Below are 27,011 nucleotides of genomic sequence, written 5' to 3' on the forward strand. Positions count from 1 at the left end.
AGACAGATCCATGTGACCCACTCATAGCAAGTATTAAAGGCAGTGGTTCTCAGCCTTCCTAATGCTGCGGACCTTTAATGCAGTTCCTCATGTGTGGCAACCCCCAACCACCATTATATTCTTTTTTTTTTTTTTTTTTTTTTTGGCTTTTCGGGACAGGGTTTCTCTGTGTAGTTGTATGAGTGTTTTGCCTGCATTACAGAAGAGAGTATCAGACCTCATTACAGACAGTTGTGAGCTGCCATGTGGGTGCTGGGAATTGAACTCATGACCTCTGGAAGAGCAGTCAGTGCTCTTAACCGCTGAGCCATCTCTCTAGCCCCCCATAAAATTATTTTTGTTGCTACTCTATAACTAATTTTGCTACTGTCATGAGTATCTGGTTATAGAGGACACCTGACACGAGACTGTGAATGGGGTGTTTGACCCAGGAGGCTGTGACCGACAGGTTGAGAACCATTGGTCTAAGTAACCCAATTGGTGAGAACAGCGAGACGAGACTAGGAAGTCAGAAGCTGTTTAATGGGCAGAGGGAGGTTCAGGTTTGTAACCTGAGAAAATTCTGGACATGTATTTTATAACAGTGTGAATGAATACATTGTTATGTGTATTTTACCACAGTTCTTCCAAACATTTAAAAAGGCACACAACGTGACAGCCTTCCTTTCAAGTTTGGGATATCTTCCTATGGTGATACAAGGCCTGCGATACTGTAAGGAAAGCAAAGCAAACATCCCAGATCTTTGAGTCCAAGGTTCCAGCGACCTCGGAGCTTTTCTAACTTAGGGCTCTGTGTTATTTGACAATACGGTTCTCACTACTTACGCCACTTGTATTTTCTACTGATTGAGAACGGAAGCGTCTGAGAGGCACATACATCATTGCAAGCAAAGCACCCAAATCAACAATACGGTTAGGGGCTGTCCCAGGATGCACCCCTCAGAGGGCAGAGGAGCCTGTCGGCCTTGTTCCCTGCGCATCCCCAGTGCATACAGCCACATCCAGCACACTTGGCAAATTAAAGGGAGCTTAGTGTCTTATCGTGTATCATTTGCCTTGTCCTCGCCCCCTCTGGTCCTGTCCTCCCGGGACCCTCGAGTCACTCCCTGCGTCCCCGAGTCTTGGATGAGTCTCGTGTGCAGGTTGATTTCTCACCGCCGTGTTTACTCATGAAGCTCATAGCTGTAGCTTCAACACGAAGCTCAGTGCTCGGCCCAGGGCAGCTGCTCAGAAAAACTCAGACATTCAAACTCTATCGTGGTTCTATCCGACATCTTAAAATCCCCATCCGCACACCCATCTGGCGGCCGTTTTATAAGAGGCATACAACTAATCAAAAGAACCAAGGGGGGTGTTATTTGTAAAAGCCTCAATAATTTAGATCAAAGAAGGGTTCCCTCAAATTAAGCCATGACATTTAGGGGACTTCAAACAGTTGCAAGTAAAGTAAATACCTGATAACTGTCAGGTGAAATGGGATAACAGATTTGTAACGTTGCTCTTTTTAGAACGCTTTAGTCTTGGTTCCGCACATCACATCTGCTATTATTTGCCAAATGAGTTTGATATTCAACGTTTCTCTATAAAGCTGCCACCACTGCCCACAGATTTTGAAGACTGACAGTCTTTTTTAAAACTACAGATAAATTTAAGTAAAAACCTAAGCTGCTGGGTACACTTGTGAAGGATTTTTTTTTTTTTTTGAAACAGGGTTTCTCAGTGTGGCCCTGGTTGTCCTGGGACTCTCTGTAAACTAGAACGGCCTTGAACTCAGAAACACCCGCCCCTGCCTCTGGAGTGTTGGGGTCAAAGGTGTGCATCACCACCACCACCCAGCTACTTTTCTTAATTATATGAAGTGGGAAGATCCACCTTTAATCTGGGCCACAACTTCTTCCGGCAGCCTGTAGAAAGGACTTGGAAGAAGGAAGCTCTTGCTTTTGCTGGCCAGTCCATTCCTTCACTGGCATCAGAGTGTACCTCATTGGGATCCCATCTACTGAAGACCATCTGAGACATGCAGCCTCATGGACCAAACAAGCGCTGGACTCTTGGATTTCTTGTTAGTGGACAGCCATTGCTGGACTAGCTAGACCACATAGGTCACAGCCTGTAGGCCACCCTAATAAATTCCCTTTCTCCCCATCTCTCTCTTTCTCTCTCTCTCTCTCTCTCTCTCTATATATATATATATATATATATATATATAGATAGATAGATAGATAGATATAGATAGATAGATATAGAGATATATAGATAGAGATATACACACACACAAATATATACAGACACATATACACATATATGAACATATACATTTATATGAACATAAATTCATATATGTGGAGGTCTTGTATGTGTATATATGTAACATATATTCTAGTTGTATATAGTGTATACATTACATACACATTCTATTTATATATAATGTTCATGTGTATGAATATATGTATATATACATATGTAAATTCATTCTATCAGTTCTGTTCCTCTAGAGAACCCTGAGTAATACAAACATGATCCTCTCTACCTTTATTGAATAACACACTTAAGAGCATTTTAACATTTTTTTTCATTCTTCTCTCACATATTATATCCCAACAACCGTTTCTTCTCCCTCCCCTTCTTCCCCCCTCTCCTCCAGATTCCCCACACCCCCACCCCACCCACCACCCACCCCCATCTTCCCTCAGAAAAGAGCAGGCCTCCCAGGGACACCAACAAAACACAGCATAATATGCTACTATAAAACCATGCATATACTATCACGGCTGGACAAGGCAACCCAGGAGGAGGAAGAGAGTCCATAAGTAGGCAGAAGAGTCAGGGACTGCCCCCACTCCCACTGTTAGGAATCCTACAAAAACACCAAGCTACTTAGTCATAACACACACGCAGAGGACCTGGGTCAGACCCTACAGGCTGCCTGGCCTCTGTGAGCCCCATTCATCCTAGACAGGTGATTCTGTGTGCTGTGTTCTCTCGGAGCTTTTGAACATACTTCTTAATCTTACAGCACTGCACGAACTTACAGTTTGGTCTCATCAGCCTCTTTCTGCATAATTTCAAGAATCATGCGGCACGCTTCAGATGTCCCTTCTGGGGTGGCATGGATGGTGACAGGCTTCTCTGCAGCCCCAGAGTTCTCCTTTCTGTGGATGTCTACCCTATAGGGAAAGAATCAGGAGCCATAGCACAGCAATGTCCAACAGGGCCTTGGATGCAAGAAAGCACAGCCCGGCCAACACAGTGAGGAGACCGGAAATGCTATCAGCACACTTGCAGCTCAGGCTGCTCTCTGAGGGGCTGGTGTGCAAGGGGGCTTGGACCAAATGTAAGCCCCCCCCCCCGCAGCTCCGGTCAGAAGGGGGCCATTCTGACAGGAGTGTTGCAGGACCAAGGCGCCCAGACAACCTGGTACTAAAACCAGCTTGGCTAATGAAGTCTTTTGTGCAGCCTTCAAACGTCTAGAGAAGTGAAGAGCAACGTGAGAAGGGAGCAGCCCAACAGAGCAGTGCTGACCTCTGCCATATGTGAATCCAAATTCCAACACCAAACTCAAGCCAGCTTTGTGTATCGGAGCGTGGGCAGAGGGACAGAGAGACAGAGGGACAAAGGTCTGCCTCTCTGCCTTCCTAAGGTTCTGGTTTCCTTTCTGTTGGCAGTCTGCCTTCCTCCAGGCTCTGTCCACTTTCAGAGTCTCGTAACTGATGGCAGCCCCTTTCCACTTCACTGTTAGAAAGAACCCAGTCTTCAACCTCTTTCTCAAACTGGGACCCACACTTCGAGAACTAATGTCGCTTCGCTGAAACGTAAGCCACCTTACACAATTTTTGCAATCAGAACAGAGACATAAAAATTACTTTATAATGCTGAGATTAAAGGCGTGCGCCACCACACCCAGCTAGACTACAACTTCTTACTTCAGCATTTCCCTCCAGGGAATATGCACGCTGGGTCTTACCCATCAGTGTCTGGGGGCGGGGTGGGGGGTGGGGTGGGGTGGGGGGTGTCCTCTGCAGGTTACAGGACATTCACTCAGGACTGGAGTAAGACACACCAGCTCAGGTAAGAGTATTTGCTAGCAATCTGGTGCTTTGCAACGTCAGTTCATTTGATCTGCCCAATTGTGTGCTTTCTCACAACGATCCTGGTAAAACACAGTGGCTTCCTTTTTCACAGAAGCAACTGATACTCAAAGAGATGAACTAGTTCATAAAAACCTGAACACACGTCACTGTTTTCAAGTCCTACGTCTTCATTACAGTGTGCTGTGGTCTTAACGGTCACATAAAAATCAACAATTGTACAAATCATTTTGCCCACTGGCTGCTACCTCCAGTTCAGCCTTCTTACACAGAAAGCCAGACACAAAGCCAGATACTTGCTTGTTCGATGTAGCAGTGACCCACAGCTTCTACAGAAAACAACCTAGATGGTCTAAAGAATGGCTAACCCAAGGCTGACTCAGTAGAAGGTAAGAGCTCACACCAGAGCATCCTATGACCAGGGCTCCTCTCAGCCACTGTGGAACCAGACCTGCTCACAGAACGCCAGCGAAAGGGACCATCCTTCCTGGAGGTCCTCAGTCTTCTCTTCATGGACTCAGCCTTTCAGGGAATGATGATTACGTCATCAGCATGACCACTCACCACAGCCCCCACCAGAGGTGAGTCTAGCCAGTCTATCGGGAGAAGAGCTGTTCCATATGACAAAGCCTTCCACTATAGCAACAAGTGCTCCGAGCATGGCGGAGACAGGATGCAGGCGACCCCTCAGAAGGAAGCAAAGGAAGCCCTGGCGGCACGTACCGGGACTGGGTCTGTTTAGTGATGTTCTTGATGGTCAAGCCCTCCTTTCCGATGATGGCACCAACAAACTGGGTGGGGACCAGGATCCGCAGCGGGAAATCAATCTGTCTGGCCTGAGAAGAGCTCCCGGGGCTGTGGCCTTGTTCCCGGGAGGAGTGGTCCCCACGCTGGACTCGCTGAGGGGGCGGAGGAGAGCTCACCTCTTCATCGGGGATGTAGGAAATCTTGAAGGAGTAGTTCTCAAACTGATGCCCACTCAGCTTCTCAATGGCTCTGAAACACAGCACGGTAGGAAGGCTTACCAGAGAGTACAGGAAAGCCTGAGTGTCTGCAGGGAGGGCTGACTCACTTCGCTCACTAGCCACTTATGTGGTGCCTGTGCCAAGCATCAAGGATGCAGAGACAAATCCCGTCTCACCCCTGGAGTCTCAGGGGACAATCTTTCCGCATCTAGGTCTAGGTGACTAAGGCACAATTCTGCAGTTTGCATCCCCATCCCCACCCCTGAGACTAAACTCCTCTCACCAAAAACTCTAAGTAGGGGTCCAAGAGAATTGCTTTCTAACTGTAACACGTCTTCATGATTATCTTAATCATATCACAAATTTAAATATATTCGAGAAATTCAGAAACCCATAAACACAAATGAGGGAAGCTATAGAATGGATAGTTTCCTTGTCCTTATTATGCATTATTTACTAAAATGTATTAAAAATGAATATTCTATTTCTGGTCCTTAAAACTCAGTTAACACGCTAAACATTTTCCATCATCAAATATTTTTATAGAATCCATTGCCCACTCCACTGGACACAACTGTAAACGAGGTCAGCCTTCTCCACTGGACACAACTGTAAACGAGGTCAGCCTTCTCCACTGGACACAACTGTAAACGAGGTCAGCCTTCTCCTGGTTCGCTGTAACCTTTGCTACTGAGCCTCCCTAAGCTTGGACATTAGGCCCAGTCTCTTGAAAAATCATGTTACCCTGGGTACCTCTGAAGTTACAGCTCTTCCTCAGGGGCAAACGCCTAGAGACCAGACTGCCCAGTGTCTGGCTGGTAACGTCTCAGTAGTCACTATTCTCTAGCAGCTAGGGTGTGTCTAAGCCCTCAGTCCTCAAGGTTACAGATTATCTAGAAATAACCATTATAAACAACAAAATCTACCCCTGTGTTTTCAAAACTGTACATGAAGTGGGAGAATGCCTTTACATGTTTCCGCAGCCATCCTACTGGGTAACACTGAGGATTTGCGAATTCATTCCAAAACAGAACCTTCTGAATTCAATGAAGGCAAGCGGGTAACGTGTAGATACCAGCCAAGTGGCACTGGGCTATGGCTAGGATGGGCAGAGGTGGCATGGCCTGGCCAAGCTTCACAGCGGATGAGCCCGTACGTTTAGCAATGACCAATTATTTACCTTCCTGAGCCTGTCGGTAGGAAAATGGGTACACTATGTCTCCACACGTGCTGAGAACTGCAACAGCAGTGAGGTAATTACCTTGGAATGGGTATAGCCTGGGCTACACACAGCCAGGAAGTACGACTACCTGTTATACTTCTAAGTTCACCGGCCTATGAGGCACTTCAAGGACCTCCTACCAACAGAAACTTCTTAGCTAGGCATGGCAGGACATCGCTATAATCCCCCCACCTCAAGCCCAAAAGATTTAAAAAAAAAAATCTTGTTTTTTGCTATTGTTTAAAAAACTTTTAGTAGTAAACTCTAATCATTATTGAAGCAACAGAGTAATGAACGGAATAAGAGTAGAGAGTCCAAGTCCGGCACATGGGTGGAATATTCCCAGACAATTAAGCCTGCTGTTGTCGCTGAGGTGAATCCTTTTTAAAATATCGTACACATTAAAAACTACTGCTTTAGTCTCCATTCAGTGAGTGTGGACAGAAGGCTGTGCACACTCCTTGTGGAGAACGAGCATGCTCCAGGTAAAGAGGCTCCAGGTAAAGAGGCCCCAGGAAGCTCGTCAAAGTGAGCCCATGGGTGGAGTATCATAACGCTGGTATCCTTCCCTTCCTGCTGATGCCAAGTTCAACACTGTTCAACACGGAGTCCCCTGGATGATCACCCAACAGCCTGGGACGAGATCCCTGGGGTTGCACAGACATAGATACCCTGGAGCTGTCCTGGCATGTCCAAGAGGACGTGGACTGGCTGGCACCTGTCTTCTCAGGAAGGGTTTCCAGGAGCAGGACTCAAAGGAAACCAGAGACAAGCCCGAACACACCTGCAAGGAGGCAAACCCAGACCCACTTACATCTTTGCTTCCTCTCTGGTCGCATAGGTGACGTTGACAACAGCAGTTTCTGTATCTGTATTGACTAGGGGAGAAATGAAAATCGCATCATCATTTAAAAAGAGCTATCCCCCTCCAGCCCGGGGAAGGCTAACTTCAGAGGAAAACGCATCGTATCATCTTAACCGGAGTCATGTGCACCTCTGTTTACTATCATTATAGAATCTGTAAATCAAATGTATACCACACTCTGTAATCAGTTGCACCTATAAAACGGTGCCCTGAATTTCCCTTATTTTTTTTTTAAAGATTTATTTATTTATTACGTATACAGTGTTCTGCCTGCATGTACGCCTGCAGGCCAGAAGAGGGCACCAGATCTCATTGCGGATGGTTGTGAGCCATCATGTGGTTGCTGGGAATTGAATAAGGACCATCTGGCAGGACAACCAGTGCCCTTAACCACTGAGCCATCTCTCCAGCCGGAATTTTACTTACTTTATAAGTACTTCTGAGTAAGTGAACTATCTCTGTATAGTTATGTATTTTCACTTTCAATATGGGCACAAAAGCAAACAGGTCATGAGTTGCTTCACCATGGGGTGTTTGGGAACGTGCTGTCCCCAGGCCTGTCATGCTGAAGGGCTGCTAAGTCACCTCGACTGCAGACACCGCTGGACTCTGTATTCTGAATTACATTTCATTATGAATTTTAATTGTTAATTTAAAACACAGAGACTGTTAAAAGTTTCCAATCTGCAGCCTGTAGACTCTGACTCCCAGAAATGGCTGGGCCTGAGCCTTCTCGTAACAATATCCACCATATATATATACATACAATAGTAAGGAAAGTCAACCATATATATCTGTGGCATGCAGTGTGTGTGTGTGTGTGTGTGTGTGTGTGTGTGTGTGTGTTTCCATCCATCCATCCATCAATCCATCCATCCATGATAACAATAGGAGACTGAGGCAGGACAGGAAGCCTGGGTTATACAGCAAGTCCCTATCTCTAAACAGACACAGACATGCAGACAGAGAGACAGACAGACACAGACACAGACACAGACACAGACACACACACACACACACACACACACACACACACACACACACACACACAAATTCATTCAAAGGGCGTGATTGATGAAGCTTGCTTTAACCCAGAAAACCTAAATGAAAAGTATGTTTACACAAAAACCAAGAATGACTAAATTGGATCCTCTATTCAAAACAAGACATTGTGGAATTTAAAGTCAACAGCAGTAAAAAAAAATTCTGGAAAGTCACGATAAAGCTCCCTTTCAAAGTAGCAATACTCCTTCTTAAACTTCAGGAGTTCTAGGACCATTCCCGTTGTAACATTATTAAAATGTAAAGAAATGTGACTCTGAGATTCTCAAAGGAATCTGGCATCCCCCAAACATTAGAGTCTAGGATAAAAACATATTTTGCCCAGTAATTTCAAAGCAGCATCAGACTTGGTGGGGGGATGCTGGGGGACAGGTAGGAAGGAGGTGCACAGTCAGCAGTAACTATCGGCACAATGATTGACACATCATCAGCACCGATCCTGGCCCTGGCCTCTGCCCTGGTGCACTCAGGCTGCTCCTAATGGTTCTTACTCACAGATGCCCACAGTGCAAAGCAGGGGTATATCACCGTTCTCACTCAGTGTCAGTGCTAAGTCAGAGGCTTCCAGTCTGCAGCTTTCTAGACCGACAGAGAAGGCTGCAGATGCAGACTCCCAGAAAAGACATCCTCTAGGAATCCCGGATCCTGAGATTTTGCTCTCGCTTTTCACTAATAGTCTCTGCCCTTCAAAGGTATGTCTTCTGAAAGTCACGTGGTCCTTAATTCTAGAGGAAGCTGAGCTCTATTTAAATAATTTATTTCTTTTTTTATCTTCATAGCAGTTTTATTTATAATAACCAGAAATAATAAATAATTTAAATGTCCATCACTGGAAAAATAGATTTAAAAATATAGTATATTTATATGATGAAGTATATTTACTTCATTGCTCATGAAAGCCATGTTCCTAAGACTTTACTGACAGGCTCTACTGGATCAAAATCACCCAAGAAACACGACAAATGAGCAGCTCGGCGGCTTGCTCTGTGCCTCAAGGTGCTGGAAGTTGGGCAGTCTCCAGTGCTCAGGTGCCGAAGGGCAGCCTGCTGCCCCAGGGCCCTTGAACATCTTCTCAGGTAGCACCATCCTGAATCGATCTCATGGTTATAGCTGCTAATCTGTCTCCCTCTCTCCAAATCTGGGATTCCAGGTATGGGCCACCACACCCAGACCAGCACTTTGTTTTTAAAACTTTTTTTTTTCCAAGTTCCCACCTGCTACTACTAGAATGTCTTCCTTTCAACGACAAGGAAGTGAAAACTGAGAACAGAATTCATAGAAAGCATTTTTCCTTCCGAGTGCTTTTCTTTCAACTCTGAGCATGGGCAAGCAGTTATGAGAAACAGAGAAATGTTCTTAATAATCGTGGAGGGGAGCGCACCCACATCATTGCTGCTTCAAAATGAGTATGCTTAGTACACTGACAGACTGGACCATCTGTAAGAAACTGGATTCTATATGATCTTTCCCTAAGGACTTTGTGATCCTTTACGCTTGTCTACAAAGTACATCAACAGGTTTCCGCTGAGTGATGTGACCATTCGACGCTATAGGAAGGGTAGAAATCACACTTATTTTATGTAAGTGGAGACGGAATCGGTGTGGTTCAGTTGGTGAGGCTGCGTGACTGTCCACGGGTTCACAGGCAGGGGGGCGATCAGGGCCAATGTAAACGCCACCTTTACCATACTTCGGTGTCTTCATTGTCAGTGTCCTGGGATCCACCTTTCCAAGACCACTACAGAGCTGTACGGGACATCAGCTTCAGGTGCCCTTTTGGTTCTCCTTAAAAATCAGTGCTTCAGTCCTTAGCCAATAAAAACGAGTAGCGGGAGAGAAGGAAGTGTTTCCTGGGCATATGCAGTGCTGTTCCTGTGATGGTGGGCCTCAGATCTGAGTGCACACAAAACCACTCAGAGATTCTTGATTCAACCATGAGCCACTCCCTCCACCCCTGAAGTAGGAATGGTCGAGAAAATGGGCTCAAACTAGTTGCCAAGGCATGGGACATAACGTACTTCCTTATGAGCCAACCTGGAGTCTGCCTGAGGGCCTAGCAACAGGTGCTGTCAGAGTTCCTGATCATGACCAGCCAATGAGGGACAACCATGTAATGCCACCAGGTTGGGACACAGCATGGGTGCTGGGAGGAGGGTATATAAGGCCTTCCCCGTTATTGAATAAATGAGTTTGCTGTTTGACTTCAACTGACTCCCAGTGTCTGTGTCATTGATGCTGTGCCTTCTTGATCCCTCCCCGCAAGGGAGCCGTTAAAATCCAGCAACACATCCTGAGTCTCTGCATGTTTGTGGTGAACCCTAGGAACCTACATTTTCATAAGTGTCTCAAGACTCCTGGCAGGGAAAATCTACCTCATAGTAAACAGATGTTAGGTTGTATCCTCACCTCCTAGTGAGCTGGAGTTATTTAAGTAACAGCAGTGTTAACTATTCTCAGATGAATTAAGCTTGTCTCATCTGAACTATGTTTAGCCAGAGCTTATGCATGCAGGTGCCTGAATGCTGGGTGAGGTGGCCACACCTCCAATCCCAGCACTCGGAGGCAGAGGCAGGCAGGCCTCTATATGAGTTTAAGGCCAGCCTGGTATATCTATCTATCTATCTATCTATCTATCTATCTATCTATCTATCTATCTATCTATCTCTATCTATATATCTATATCTATATCTCTCTCTATATATATAGTGCCAGGTCAACCAGGGCTACACAAAGACACCCTGAAAGAATATTCCTTGAACTGAACTATATAGATATATAGCGATGACAGATAGATGCCTCCGACAGGCAGGTGTACAAACAGACACTAGCGGAAGAACATGTTAAAGGCGTTGGGACTTACTACTTCTCCCTGATGACCCCAACCTGTAAGAATACAATGCCCTCTCCAACATTCAGTGAGCTAACCTCCTCGTGTGTTTAACCTCCTCGCTCATTACCTTGTTCCATATTCTCCACTGTCCCACACTCAGCCAACAGTCCATCCAATACCTGTAAAGGAGCAGGAAGAAAAGATCATAATAAAGACACTGATTTGTAAGTGAAACACATTTAAAACAGAGACATAGGAATAATGTAAATAAGTTGGCATTTCAGGTCTTCCATAAGAACTCTACACATCTAAGAATTCAGGACTTTTTGCTGATTGCTTCCCAATAGCCTGTTCAATAAGATGATAACACACAATTTTGGAGTCTGGTAACTGAACAGTTATACTCATCTGATGACTCAAAACCATGCTGTTGAAATGAAAAGCAGACTAGAGGACAGAGCTCATTTTTCTTTAGGGGATTTAACAATTCTTCCTTTGGCTTTCCTCAAGGGGCCTCCTTATTTATTCAAGTAATGGACTGTGTAGACTTTTCCACAGTAAAAAATTGTTCTTGAGGATGTAGAGATCCCAGCACCCACATGGCAACTTATAACCACCTGTAACTCCAGTTTTGGAGGATCAAATGACTTCTTCTGGCCTCGTGTGCTACTGAACACATGTGATGTACAAAGACCCACACAGAGACACACACATACACATAAAAATAATAAATCTTTTTAAAAAATTGTTCTTTTGCTTTGTTTTGTTTTGTTCTGAGGCAGGTTTCTCTATGCAACTTTGGAGCCTTTCCTAGAACTCACTCTGTAGACCAGGCTGGCCTCGAACTCAGAGATCCGCCTGCCTCTGTCTCCCGAGTGCTGGGATTAAAATGTGTGCCACCATCACCTGGCAAAAGTTTGCTTTTTTTTTTTTTTTAAAGGATTTTTTTTTTGAGATAGGGTCTGACCGTCCTGGAAATCCCTACATAGACCAGGCTAGCCTCAAACTCAAGAGATCAGCCTACCTCAGTCTCCTAAGCACTGGAATTAAAGTCACACACTACTATACACCACAATGCCTGGTTATTTTGTGTGTGTGTGTGTGTGTGTGTGTGTGTGTGTGTGTGTGTGAGAGAGAGAGAGAGAGAGAGAGAGAGAGAGAGAGAGAGAGAGAGAGAGAGAGAGAGAGGCATGCGCTTGCAGAGGCCAGAGGTATTGGATCTGGGTTCATAGGTAAGCCACTCAATTTGACTATTGGAAATGGAACTTGGGTCCCCTGCAAAGGCAGCTCTTCAGCCTCGTCCTGTTTCTTCTTCCGCTTTTAAAGACAAAGATAAAACAGCTTTTTTTTTAGGCTGGTCTGGTATCCTGTGGGTTAGGGCAGTTTGTTCCTAACAGTGGGGCCACTCCTTGCATCCCACTGTATTTAAGATAGCAGTCTTAGAACTTGGAGTGCCCTGCAGATATATCTTTAATGGTTACTCATGGCAACTAACTCAGAACAAAAACAAACAAACAAACAAACAAATCTACCCCGACAAAGAACTTTCTGTTTCCATAGGTTTCCCGGTGCCTCAGCCAATCAGAATGGGGAACAACAAAAATCGTTCATCAGATCATACGCTAAGAATCACAAAGAGGTGCACACTTTGTCCCCTGGCTGGTGTGCGGGTGTTTGTGGTGTGGTACCTGAGGGCGAAGACTGAGAGGCCAGAGGGCACCTGGCTGGGGAGGGAGAAACAAACAACCTCTAAATCGCACCGTGTGCCCCAGCCCTGGAGAGGAAGGACAGGACCCAGAGGTGTGGGGGACAAGTCTCAAGGTCTCTGAGTCCTAAAGCAAAAGGAAGCTAAGGCAAGGAGGTGTCTGGAGTCCCGGCTTACCTCCCACTGCAGGTGAGGCGGGATGTTCCGAATCTGGATTTTTCTGCTCCTGTAAAGACAAGAGCAGTCTAGAACATTTTCTCCATACACTCCAACTTCAGCAAATAGCAGACTCAGACAGAAGATCATAAACCAAGTTCTCTGTCCAACTATATGCACCAACCCTGCCCCCCCAGAACATTCCTACAGTGGATAGTAGGCTCCGGGTTTTAAGGTTTCCAATTACCTTGGGAGCAAAAAAAAATCCACAAATCACAACAAGTTAAAGAAACTACAATTTAAATACAGATTTACATTTCCAATTTCCTACTAAAGAAGTCAGAAGATAAACCACCATATATTGTTTCTGATTATTCTCTCAAAACATACATGCTTGCAACTGATGCTATCCCCAGGTTCAAACACACTGGGTAAGGTCACAAATACTATGGGCTTAAACAAAATAAGATTTTGTTTCATGTCAAATTTCATTTAAAAATTTATTTCTAGAAGGTAATTTATTTGCAGTTCGAAATTAAAACATCATAAAAATTTTCCATCTCCCGCTCCTTGCTGGAAGCAACTTGTTTCTGTGTATCTTCAGTTTCATGTAAATACAGACTTACGTCTCTTACAGAAGCACCGGTATGTTCTCCAGTCTGTACCTTGTTTTTTTCACCTGACAGTAACACACTGACAATCTTCCTGTCTTAGAAAGCTTCCTTGTCTGTTTACTACCCCATGAATGTCTGGCATTTATTTCATCTAGCCACTTTCCTTATCGTGAGTATTTAAACTCTCCCCTCTCCCTCCCCCCCCCTCCCCTCTCCCTCTTTAAATTCAGAGGCCGTTCATAAGACACCCTGAAAGTTTAATGGCTCTAAATGATTTAGGTATCTTCTGTGTTTGTTTTTGTTTTTCAAGACAGGGTCTCTCTATATGTAGCCCTGGCTGTCCTGGAACTTGCTCTGACCTCAGACTCATACAGATCCTCCTGCCTCTGCCCTCCGAGTGCTGGGATTAAAGGTATGTGCCGCCCGGCTCTTCTTTTGCTTTTTTTTTTTTTATGTAAACAATTACATAGAAAATGTAATTAAAATTACACAGAAAATAAGCCAGGCATGGCGATCTAGGTTTCTTATACTAACAATCATAAGACAGGAGGATCATAAGTTCAAAGCCAGCCTGGGAAGAAAGGCAGCATGGTCTTTCTATTCTCATCTGCTGAGCCCCTATTAAACCCTGGGAAGACCCACCAGTGTACAGAAGTGCAGTTTTCATTGAGCTCCAATTCCATCAACACTCATTTGTGTGTGTGGGGGGGTGGGATATGGGATATGATGCTGGAGGAGGGATGTGATCCCCATCCCTTTTCCCTTCTTTCTGGTGCTCGTATTTCCAAACAGTGTTTGTACACGGCCACATGCATCCCCATGGCTTCAACCTTGGCAACAGCCTCGGAGGAACAAAGAAGTACAGACTACGAGAAGGAAAACCAGTGAAGCGAGCAGCTCATCTCTTCCCTGCACGTGCAGGTTTGAGAAAGTGCCCGCGGAGGCCAGAGGACAGCCTCAGGTGTGTTCCGGCAGACTCCGGGAGCCTAGAGACAAGGTCTTGCAGCAGCCTGGAGCTCCCCAAGGCTACTAGGTACACTAGGTTGGCTGGTGCAGGGGTCACACGCGTGAGCTGCCGTGTAGTCTTTAAAGTGTGAATGCGCTGTGCTAACGGCTAGTACGGGTGAGGATGTAAAACCTCACATCTCATGGCCGGACGGAAAAAGCAGCAAGAATCAAGAGCCACTTTTCTGTCTCCAGGTCCTAAAAGCCTGGCTTAGCGCACTCTTTGGCCCCTGTTCTTCAGAAAGAGGCAGAGCCTACGGTGGCTGCAGAGAAATTTCCTACAGACGGTGCACCAAACCATCTGTAGAAAAGTCATGGGAATTTAAGAAGATAGAGTATGTCTAAAAAAAAAAGTTTGTTGTTTCCAAATATAAATATTGACTAACTGCTAACCAAAAATATAGCCCACAGACAGCAACTTATCCGAACAAACATAGCTACTGCACAGAATCTATCAGCACATGATAAATAAGTTATATATATATAGTTATATATATAGTCATATATAGCTATATATAAATAAGTACAGAGTTATAACAGACAACTATTAAAAACGGAGTAGGTATATACACACACGTACCCTTGCAGGGAACTCTCTAAGGCACGTCGTTACAGAAAACCAGTTACTAATTAAGTTGATCCTGGTTTTGTAAATTATTTGTATGTATATGTGTACATGGGGATGTGTGTGCACTATATGTGGGTGACCATGAAGGCCAGAATCAGACCCCCTAGAACTGGAGTTACAGGTGGTTGGGAGCCAACCACCAAGGGTGCTAGGAACTGAACTCGATCCTCTTACAGGAGCAGTTCATGCTCTCAGCCACCGAACCACATCACCAGCCCCCGGACGCAGACCATAACATACGGGCTGTTATTATGGCTGGCTTGTATCTACTGTGTAGCCAAGGATGGCCTTGAACTTGTGGAGATAGATTCTCCTTTCTCAGCCCCTCAGCTACTATAAGAGTTTTAATTGTTGATCTTTGTTTTTAAACAAGTAAGACAGGGCTAGAAACACAGCTCAGCAATCCAGAGCACCGAAGAGTAGGTCTGTACACATGTATACGTGCAGGAAACTCACTGACGACGGCCGAGCAAGGCACTGATCTATGAGTACAGCAGAATGGCGCTCAGAGCCATGTTATTGCTTCATCCCCTCAGCAGAACAGTAGTGTTTGGTTTTCTCCTAGGTCCACGGCCTATGCAGTCTCCGTGCCTTGGCCACCCAGGCAGTGTAGGGCTGGGGTCCCATCTCACAGAGGGGGCCCGAAATCTAATCGGGTGGTGGCTGGCCACTCCCACGAGCTTTGTACCACCACTGCACCAGTGTGTGTGGCAGGCAGGCCGCCACAGAAGACAGAAGAGCTTGCAGCTGGGTCCGTTTGTCTTTCTCCTTCGGGAGCACACGCAGTGCCATCCGGCACCGTGACTGCTAGTCAGTCAGGTGAAGGTTATTCTATGTACGTCAGCCCGACTTCTTCGTGTTCCGTGAGTTATGCAGGGGCTGTCTTCAGCAATACGGCCTTAGCATCCGTTTGTGGGGAGCCACCCATGGCTTGGGTTGTTTAGGGGTTTCCATGGGATCCCTTTGGCCAACACCTTGATTAAAAGTTACCCATTTCCTGCACTGGAGGTTTTGTTGAGTGACAAGAGATGTTTGGCGGGGCCCTGCATTTAACGATTCCATTTAGATTTCTTTCACATATGGACATATTTTAAGAAGCTTTTACTTGCTGGGTGGTGGTGGCACATGACTTTAATCCCAGCATTCCAGAGGCAGAGGCAGGCAGATCTACAGTTACAGGACAGTCAGGGTTACATAGGGAAACCCTGTCATTTAAAAGAGAGAGAGAGAAGCTTTTACTTTATTAGATTTTCATATGAACCCTCAAATGACCCTCAGTTTAGTGGTCCCTCCCCATACCCCTCCCCCATGGCCCCCTTCTTTTCCTCTCTTCTGGTGTGATCCTCCTGTTCCAGTCCACGATCACACTGCATCCCCCAGCCTCTCCTCACCCACCCATAACTATCTTTTGTATTTTTCTTCCCTAGGGAGATTCTTCCTTCTCCACTAGTCCCTTACTCTATACCTGAACTCTGTGGTTAAATGGTGGGAATGTAAACTTGTACACCCACTATGGAAATCAGTGTGGCAATTCCGCAGGAAGCGGGAATAGACCTACCTCAAGATACAGTTATACCACTCTTGGACATACACCCAAAGGACTATCCATTCTACTACAGACACTTTCTCAACCATATTCATTGCTGCTCTATTCATCATAGTCAGAAAAATTGGAATCAGCCTAGATCTCCATCAGCAGACAGAGAAAGACAATGTAGTACATTTATTTACATAATGGACTACTACTCAGCTGTTAAACCGAAATCATGAAAGGCACAGGTAATCATGAAAGTTCTGATGTAACCCAGACCCTAAAAGACAAATATGAGCCGGGCGGTGGTGGCGCACGCCTTTAATCCCAGCACTTGGGAGGCAGAGCCAGGTGGATCTCTGTGAGTTCGAGGCCAGCCTGGTCTACAAGACCAGAGATCCAGGAAAGGCGCAAAGCTACACAGAGAAACCCTGTCTCGAAAAACCAAAAAACAAAACAAAACAACAACAACAAAAAAGACAAATATGGTTATGCATTTGCTTACATGTGGATGTTAACTGTTAAGTCTTTGATAAGCAGGGTATAATCGACATAACTGTCATTTTAGTCAATATGTAAGATTTATTCATTAAAAGTAAACCAGAAATTGCTAAGTAAAGAGGGAACAGGATCGCTTCAGCCAACACTCATATCTCCTCCTCTATTACTGCAGAGCATCAGTTTATTTGACAAATCATCTGTTCAAGTGCAACAGCAGAGGAACTACAGGTAGCTCATCCCATACCCTAACTGATGACGGCGCTTCTTACAACAGATACTTCCATGTGAAGGCTGCATTTCAGGCGAGCAGAAAGCAGACCTGATTAAATTCCCATGTCAGGATGCTTGGAAACATAATCTCTAAAATGCTTCTCCACAACCCCTCTAGCCACAGATCTGGATATCAAGGAATAAAGGAACTGAGAACTGGGAAAGGAGGGTGGAGATCAGCACAGAAGGACCAACAGCCTGGACAAAAACCTCTTTAGGAAATTGGAAACCAGGCCCGGAGGGGCATTCCTATAATCCCAGTGCCCTTGAGGCTCGGGGAGGAGGATTGAGAGTTACAGGCTAGCCTGGGCTACACAGTGAGACTGTCTCAAAGAACAAAAGGAAGAACAACATGAGGGGGATGATAAAATAGAGGAAGAGCAAAGGAGGGAAGGAGGAGGGCGAGACTGGGAGGTGGGGATGTTGTCACGGGAAAATTCCAACACTTTTCTGAAGCTCTGAATTCCCTCTAGATAACATCCCGCATCACGCTCCTCCAACCCATTATTTACAATATAAAGAAAAATAATGGTAGCTTTCCCGATCTTCTCCGTGGGCTCACCGATACTCTCTCGCTCACCCCTCTATGGGTTTAATGGGATGTAGACTAATAAAATCTCAAAGATACATCCAAAACATCCTTCACAGTTTTTAGCAGGAAGATATCCCCACACTACAAGTGCCACTTATATCAATGGCTCTATGCTTCTCACTGAAGCCTTATCACTGCTAGTGAAGTGCCTATCACTGTCAAAAATTTTCAGATAAATAAACCGAGTTATCTAAGTCTCAGTTAGGGAGTGACAGGTTTTTTGCTTTATATATTTAAATATTTAAAAATGTCACACTGGAATTGCCAATTCACCAACAAAAGTTTGTATTTCAAGGATGTATTTTTGTTTCAATAGACCCTGGCTGGGTAGGATGCATCCCCTTAGACAGAAGAACTACTAGCCTTAGGGATGAACGTGTAAGCCTTAGGGATGAACATGTAAGCCTTTCCTGCAACATCAACCTCACTGCAGATTTTCACCACACCCTCTCCTACTGGAAGGAAACTTCTCCACAGGTGGGGACACGTGGAAAAATCACCTGCTTCAGCTTTGCCAGGCTGTGCCATGCCTCATGGGGCAAGACCAAATTTTAGAACCTCCCCAAAATACAGGTGGGACAAATTCCAGAGAGCTCCCAGAGAAGAGTAACGGTGTATTGCCTGAAAAGAAGAACACATTGGAATTCAGGGACGTGAGACATTGGATACAAAGACTGCATCTGTCTGTGCACCCCAAAGACGCGCACTTTGCTTCGGCCTTCCAAGGTTGAAACAGAAGAAACAAAAACGCAAGTAAGCATTCCATTTAGTCTCTCATTCTGCTGTGATGAAGTGCTGCTGGGGGGGGGGGGGGGAGGGCGCGTGTTCTGAGACACAGTTTTGGAATGTAGCTCAGGCTGGCCCTGAACTAGCTATATAGCCCAGGCTTGGCTCAAAGTAATGATCTTTCTGCCTCAGTTTCCTGAGTGCTGGGATTACAAGTACGTGCTTTCATGTGTGATGAAGTCTCCACTTAACAAAACCCATTTCTCGAAAAGTGATTAACTAGCTTTATATGAGCCCTGACTTAAAATCTGTATAATTAAGACTAACCATGTTACAAACAAATATTTCCATATAGCAGGGAGTTCAGATAAATAACATAAAGAAGCCAAGTTCTGATGTGGTACCTGGACAGGCTCACCCAGTCACCAGGGAGTGTGTGCTCCTTAGCATCACACCCACCGATTTCTCTAAGTCATACCTGGATCTACCCTGTTTTTCCCCCTCTGCTCAGCATCCTTCTCACTTTTCTTCTTCTGCCCCAGAAGGCAGGACCACAGCAATGTTCAGCGACCAGCAGCCTCTGAGCATCAGCTGCCTTTTCCCCTGGTCCACCCCATTTTGTTGATGACAGTGGCTAGTCTCTAAACAAGCCACTTCTTCCATTTCACATTATAAATAATGAGCCAACACCATTTTACCCCGCCCCAAAAGAAGAAACTGTGTCCACCATCTTTATCATTATAGTCATGATGAATACTACTGATGTTAAATTCTCTCTGGAGTCCAAAGCTGTGCAAACCACATATTCCCCCTCATAAGCACCTTACACCAGGCCAATCAGATCATGTGTGAGGCCTGGGGTCCTGAACAATCGGACCACCAGTACCCAAATATTCCTACCAAAAGCTAATAGTACTGTGATTGATTTTGAAGACTAGGATGATCTTTAAAGGTTTTAACTAAAAGTATTGCCAAATCAGGCAACAAACACCTGCTGTATCTATCAGAAGCCAGTCCTTCTTTCAAGTTGTCCAACCCGTGGGCTGCATGCAACCCAGGATAGCTGTGACTGTGGCCCAGCACACCTGCAGGTGACATCATGTCACGATATTAAAAGGCTGAACACCTGTACACGGGGTGTCAGGGAACAAAGTAACACTACCTTTGCAGCTTACTCTCTAGGGAGTGAAACACCAGCCTCCGTTCTCATAAACACGAGGACAGCTGATTGCTCAATCCAGGTCCCTATCTTTCCCTCGCTCATTTTTAGATATTTTTTTTTTTCTGCTAAAAACAAAGCACCTTTAAATGCCCATGCCTGTATACCATCCTTGTGATGTAACACACTCCAGTAAAGGCAAAGGGCCCCCGGGAAAGCTGGTGTTGGGCCCTGCCGCTGTAGCACGGGCCTGTTAAAAAAGCTCTCCTCTACACCCACACTCCGCCCCTGCATTTAGCTCTCGGAGTTTCTCTTTGCCACACAGGAGAGCGACAAAAACCTAGGATGCATCTGCAACATGCTCCAGGAGGAAGAACAGGAAGGAGAAAGTTCTAATGGCTAATTATCATAATGCAAGGTGATCCAGAAAAGTAATTTCTCAGAAGGGGGAGAGGGGCGCACACTTGTAATCCTGGCTCTCTGGAACCTTAGGCAGAAAAAGCTCCCAAGTCCAAGGCTAGCCTTGGCTACAGAGCAAATTTGAGAGCAGTCTGTAATCAAGACCAAGCAAGAAGCACGTTTTGAAGGTCACGAAGAGATGCCAGTCAATGACCACCTCTGGCATCTCAGGAGGTGCTGTGGTTTGGGAATCCCTGAGGGTCCACAGGGTGGAGGCAGGGGCACACACCTGTAAGGAGCAAGGGAACCTCTGGGAAGTAAGCCAAGCATAACGCTCTTGGGTCACAGGGGACATGAGGCATTTCCTTGTGACTCCTTTGGCAGCTCTTACCCTCCTTGTTCAAAACATCACATGTTCACTGGTGCAACTCCCTTCAATACTATTCACATGTGCCGACAGCTGTTACGGGCTCAAATCAAATCTGTGTGTCAAGTAACCCTTTAATCTCTATAACGTTAGCTGCCTCGGGGACTTGTTACGGCAATGAAAAGCCAAACTGCAACATGTTAATTCTTGTTTTAAATTAGCTTCTAGCACTAACAATTACACAATCTGAATACACAGAAATTCACTTTTGCCAGGCGGCAGTGGCGCACGCCTTTAATCCCAGCACTCAGGAGGCAGAGGCAGGCAGATCTCTGTGAGTTCAAGGCCAGCCTGGTCTACAGAGTGAGATCCAGGACAGGCACCAAAAGTACACAGAGAAACCCTGTCTCGAAAAAAACCAAAAAGAAAAAAGAAATTCACTTTTGAGGATGGGGCCTGTCACTGAGCCACATCCCTAGCCCAAAGTTATCTTTTCAATACTCAAAATTTAATGCTTGCTTACATGGCAGCCTGTAGCCAAGTTTTAGAAAAAGTCATCTTAAGAATATATGGTTGTAAAAACTCTCAGGGCAACTGCTATAAGAACTCTCCCTAGGGAGGTGGAAACAAAAACCTTCATTATTGAGCACCAACAAAACCAAGGCACCATTTTGCTCAAGTCCAACTTGAGGAACCAATGAGCCCATTGAGCCTACTTACAGAGCATTCGTGAGGGTGACCCCAAGACAGCCAGGCCACCGAAAGGTCTCATGCCAGCATGGATGACTTCCCCATAGCATCGCAGCTAACTTCCACAGTCTAAATGCTCCAGCACCTCCCAAGACCACCAGAGTGCCAGCAATCAGGGCAGAACTGTATACAAATGCCCAGGAGGTGCTACAGGATGGCAGACCCTCAGGTGAGGGTCCAACAACCCTCCTCATATCTCTGCCACGAAGAAACATCAACGGTCACTAATCCTGATCTGGGGGTCACTTGCACAGCTGTTCTGACCAAGATGGTTTTGTGTTCCACAACTTCCTTCACTTCATACACAATGACAAAGGAATATAATAGTGGTCAGCCCAAGAATCCATATTGTCTAACACCAACATCTCTGTTTCTTCCTTCCATCCCAGTATCTCTGTGTCTGCCCCAGACAGGCACTGGCATCCGTACACTAGATGATGCACACGCCCCTCGGAAGGATGCATCCCTGGCCCTCAGTTACAAAGAGGCACTAAAGGCTACAGAGTGACCCACAGCTTCTTCCCTGCTGGACCTTCCAGACTAGTGAGCGTTCCACATAACTAGACCAAAGAATGCCTACAGAATACGGTGCGACCATTTGAGGACCATGTACAGAGCTCAGAGGAGAGGAGGTGTGTAGGAACTAAGTTTAATCCTGAAGGAAGAACAGACATCCGGCAGAAAGAAGAGCAAAGGGCACTTATCCTGCAGAGAAAACGGCGTAAGTAAGGCTGGCAATCCCAACCAGGTAGCAGCAGGTTCAATATGGGCAAACTCAGGAAAGTCCCGAATCACCGAGACGCCAAAGTACACAGAGAAAGCACACTGTGATGCTACACAAGGCTGCAATGAGCGGAGGCCAAACAAATACACGCTAGGATCAGGAGTCCTGGGGGGTGGGAGGGGACAGGTCAGGAGAGCATCACAGAGGGAGCCATCTCCCCACCCTCACCCCACCCAACAACTCACAGGCAGAGCACCTGGATGCGGAGACAGACAGACACTAGGACCAACCCATGGGCTCTGCTTGCCCACAGCGGCCATGTGTCGTCCACAGACTAAACAGTCTTGACCCCTCAGCCAGCAAGAGTCTTGTTTCCCATTAGGTGTGAGCCCTCTGGGGCTGCAAATGAACAAGGGGTGTGACGGGCCTGGAAGGAACAAGAATATTCTAGAGATCTTGCAGAGCTTCCTTCGGCTATCCCAACTGTTAGACAAAGGTCCTCAAGAAACTGGAATGTCCCCCCAGGAATCTCAAGCTGGGAGGAGGTGGCCGAAGCCTGGTGCCAGCCAGCCGGGGTCATTTGTCCTCCTGTCCCCTCCCTCCACTACCTAGAGGAGATCCCACATAGTCCTGACCAACTGCGTGGCCACCTTGCAGGAGAAACTAGAGCCCAGACAACGATGGGTTAATAACGGGCAGGACACCCTGGGTACAACCGCTTACCTATCTAGCCTTCCACCTAAGTTAGGAGCCAGAAAGCGGACTTGGGGGAGGGGGCAAGCCGCTGGACATCGTTAACCCTCTTCTTTCTCCGTGTGGTCACAGTGAATGATTCTTTTTTTGTCTTTTCACTACTGGTTTAATTGGCTTGTGAGGGTGGGTGGCTGAACCTGGCTTATTCGGGCAGTCAAGGCTCAGGCTCTAACCCTAAATAGCTCCTGTAACAGTGAGAGGTCAGAGTCTAGACAAAATGTATTGTTAATAAATTCTTATAATCGTCATGTGCCGCTCCCACCATAGTACAGATGTAGAAAAGCCAAAGGTTCCAGTTCAAAGCCCATCTACCCAGGTATTTAGGGGACCTTGGGGGAACTGTTGGACCTCACCAACTCAACTCTTATCTGGTCTCAGAACTGTTAGGTTGGAAGAGTACCTACGAAGGGCCACCATGATTTTTCTGTCACATAGCTGTTCTGTTTTTCTAGCTAAAAGGAAGATGAACCAGATTGTATCGGCGTTCTCAAATTAGTCTGGATTTTGTGGTAGACGGAATTTCCTAAAGATGACTTCATTAAAAAAAAAAAAAAAAAAAAAAAAAAAAAAAAAAACCACCCTGACTTTGCTATTTTTCCCACTGAGATATTCTTCTGAAATCCAGCCAGGCTCATGACCAATGAGAAAATGAGTCTCTTACTTCTGAAGCTAGAACACACAGCATGCTTCTCCAAGGAATGCTACCCTCAGATCTCAGCCACTATGGTAGAAGGAAGAATAAGCAACCACAGAGAAAAGCCACAGCTTCAGCCAACAGCCCAGCTGAGGTCCCAGATGTCAGCCACATCAACCTGCCAGAGAGAGAGAGAGAGAGAGAGAGAGAGAGAGAGAGAGAGAGAGAGGAGAAAACGGCCTCCAGCTGTCAAATTATCTTGGCCACTGAGTCTTCCCAGCAGAAGGCCCAACACAGGGCAGAGACAAAATATGCCTGACTGCACCCTTTCCATTCTTGACCCACAGAATCTGTAAATACACAGGTTTTATTTTAAGCCACCTAATTTGGGCTTCCTATGTAACAACAGAGACTACAAACAGATACAAAGTCTTTTGAGGCAATGGAGGATCCTGAAAATGTTTGGGAGTAGTTAAAAGCAAGCTGAAGGTTTCTAGGTTAATCTGAGTGTGGTCACCCGAGGTGAGGGGAGTGTATTTGGAGGAAATCACCAATCTTGTGGAATGCAAACACTGAATGTCCTGGTAGGAGCAGTTTACAGGTACATATTAGATTCAAAGGTCAAGGAAAAGTGAGATATTCAAATGACTCCAACACCTGAACTAACGCAACCGCCAGAATCAGACATCTCCAAACAGGTGTTCTTGGTAGATAATGAGCGGAGAAAGAAAGTAAATTTTATTTGTGATGATTGGAGTTAATTTGACAGAATTTAGACTCATCTGGGAGATGAGAATCTGGGCATGCCTGTGGGGTGTTATCTTGATACATTAACTGATGTGAGAAGACCCATCTTAATGGTGGTGAGACATTCCCTGAGCAGGGGCTCCTGGAGGAGGCAGAAGGAAAATGGAAACGGCAGGCTGAGCAGCCACAGGCATTCCTTGCTTTCTGTTTCTTGTTGTGATACAATGTAACCAGTTACTTCAAATTCCTGAAACCTTGATCCTGCCGCCATGACGGCCTGCCATCTGGACTTGTAAACAGAATGAATTCTTTCTCTTTTGAGTTGCTGTAGTCAGAGTGTTTTATCACAACAATAAGTAACTAAGAAATTGTTGCACCAGGAGCAGGTTTGTGGCTGTGATAAACCTGACCATGGGGTGGTGGTGTAGAAGCCCTGGGAATGGTTTCACAGTTAAAATGTGGAGGAGTCTAGTGCTTCGTGCTAGAAAAGCCCTAATGCGCTGGAAGCAGGGCTTAATGGGCCATTCTGGTGAGTGTTTAGGAGACAAGAATGCTTAGAAGACAGAGACAGTGAGTGAAGTCAGCTCATGAGGTTTCAGATGGGAGAAGAAAAAGTGTATGAGGAACTGGGCTCTGGGAATCTGGCTGCATTCTGTCTGCATCCTGAGAACCTGAGTCTAAAGGAATTCAAACGTAGAGAACTAATGTGTTTGGTAGCGAGAATCTTCAGACAGGATAGATGCTGAGAAAGTAGATGTAATCTCTAAAAAGGAATGAGTTCCTGAAGACAAAAATCTCACACATCAAAGGCTCCAACATGTGAAAACAAGCTTTTCGAAGAGAGAGAGCTGGAACTGAGAATATGGCTGAGCAGTCAGGATCCCTCCTCCTCCAGGGAGACTGTTTTCCAAGGGTCAGCACACAGCAGCTGATACACCTGTGGCCCATGGGAGCCAGGCGATATCTCAAGCTGGCAGCAGAACTTGGCCGTGCCGTTCATGTGCTACTGGTTTGGAAGGTGTGAAAGATGCAAGACTGAGAGGATTCTGGAGCCTTGTTCCAGGGTTTCAGAGAGCAGCTGAGACCTGGCCATGTGTGGCAGGGTCAGAGCTCCTGCCAGGGACCCTTCAGAGCCCACTATGTATTATGACGGCCAAGCCCAAGGTGCAGTAGGAACTTCAGGGTGTCTAGCAGAGATGCCAAGACGATGGGACGTCCGTCACGGACAGCTCCAGGCATAGAGTGGAGCCAGACATAGAGAGAGGCTGTGCGTGCTGCAGACAGAGCTGCAGAGCTGGGGTAAGCAAGCCCTTTGGAGCCACTCAATTTTACCATGAGCCTCAGATGCCACACCCGGGTCTGCAGGATTTGGGGTTGGCCCTGCTGGATTGTAGTCTGATCATTTGTTGCTATGCCAAGATTTCTCTCTTCTGGAATAAGAATGCTTATTCTGTGCCATTACATGTTGGAATAAAGAATTTTGTTTTTTGTTTGTTTGTTTATTGGTTTTTACTTTTGTTTTTTTGTTTTTAAAAAAGAGCTCACAGTTCCAAGACTTGTCTCTTTTAAAGTGTTAGAACTGTTAAAGAGTATGGGGACTTTTAAAGTTGGAGAGAATGCATTTTACATTGTAACACAGTCATGAGCCTATAGGGACAAGAGATGGAAGGTGACAGCTGAAGAAACGTGTGTGGGTGTCTAGTTGACAAGGAGTGGGTTTTGTGATGGTCAGTGGTAACTGCTGACTTGACAGAGTCTATGATCACCCGAGGAACGGGCCTCTGGGTATGCCTATGAGGTATTAACACTAATCGACGTGGGAAAATCAATCTTGATTGTAGGCAGCAGCATCCTCTGGTCAGGGCATTCTAGACTGTGTAAGATGGAGGAGGGTACCAAGCATGGGCAACCACCATCCCCTGCTTTCTACTTCTCACTGTAGATGCAATGTAACCAGCAGCCTCAAACATGGCTTCCCCACCATGAAGGAATCTAGCCCTGAACTGTGAGAACACATCTTTTATCCTCTGAGTCACACTCACTGGACTATTTTATCACAGCAAAAGAAAAACTAAGACACCATCCTAAACATGTTGGGCCTACATGATGTCTAGACAATCTGTGAGGCACCCAGCAAGCAAGAAGTTAGACATTCATGACCAGAAGTTGACTAATGAAGGATTTGGGCTGAAACCTTAGAAATGAATGAGACCATACTAAGAAGATTCTGGCCTCCAGGTGCCTACATCCAGTTAAATCAACAAGCAGGAGGGGCTAGTCAAAGAGACAGACTTCTCAAAGTGCCAACCAGCTTCTGGAAAGATGTAATCAAAGAGACAAATGACTGATATTGATCCAAACAACTGGGGCCTAAAAAGGCCAAGATTAGAGGAGAACCTCTTTGCCACTGACGGAAAGTCAGACAGACACATGGACTGAAGAACAGAGACGACAAAATGTACATTTCTAAGAGTGTGGGGGTCACATGGCCACATGCACTTGTCTATCTCCAGGGTACACACTAGGTTCCTAGACAGTTCTCTGAGTTCCCCAGCCCGTCCTTCAAACTTTAGGAGAACAGTTCTAGCGTCAGTTGAACCCCACAAATTTCTTGGGTGGTATAGAGTATCACTGAAGGAAACAGGCCGTCCAGACTGCAAGGCAAAAACCAAGGCAGGGTTAAGATGGGGCAGCCTTCTACCTGGGAAACTGCACAAG

General features: G+C 45.8%; 1 protein-coding gene across 4 annotated transcripts in view; it reads right to left on the reverse strand.

Annotated features, from left to right (window-relative positions):
* LOC143268223 (insulin-like growth factor 2 mRNA-binding protein 2) overlaps window positions 1–27,011 on the reverse strand; it is a 79,702-nt gene that overhangs the window by 23,014 nt on the left and 29,677 nt on the right. For all 4 annotated transcript variants that reach the window (XM_076549367.1, XM_076549369.1, XM_076549368.1 and 1 more), the window contains exons 2-6: window positions 12,915–12,963; window positions 11,160–11,211; window positions 7,090–7,153; window positions 4,812–5,084; window positions 3,033–3,167 (exon numbers count right to left, since the gene is read on the reverse strand). In XM_076549367.1, the coding sequence (XP_076405482.1) occupies window positions 3,033–3,167; window positions 4,812–5,084; window positions 7,090–7,153; window positions 11,160–11,169 (482 nt within the window). In that variant the 5' untranslated portion in view covers window positions 11,170–11,211; window positions 12,915–12,963. The remainder of the gene's footprint in view (window positions 1–3,032; window positions 3,168–4,811; window positions 5,085–7,089; window positions 7,154–11,159; window positions 11,212–12,914; window positions 12,964–27,011) is intronic.

This window comes from Peromyscus maniculatus, chromosome 12 (assembly GCF_049852395.1).
Source record: "Peromyscus maniculatus bairdii isolate BWxNUB_F1_BW_parent chromosome 12, HU_Pman_BW_mat_3.1, whole genome shotgun sequence".
In the NCBI taxonomy this organism is placed as follows: domain Eukaryota; kingdom Metazoa; phylum Chordata; class Mammalia; order Rodentia; family Cricetidae; genus Peromyscus; species Peromyscus maniculatus.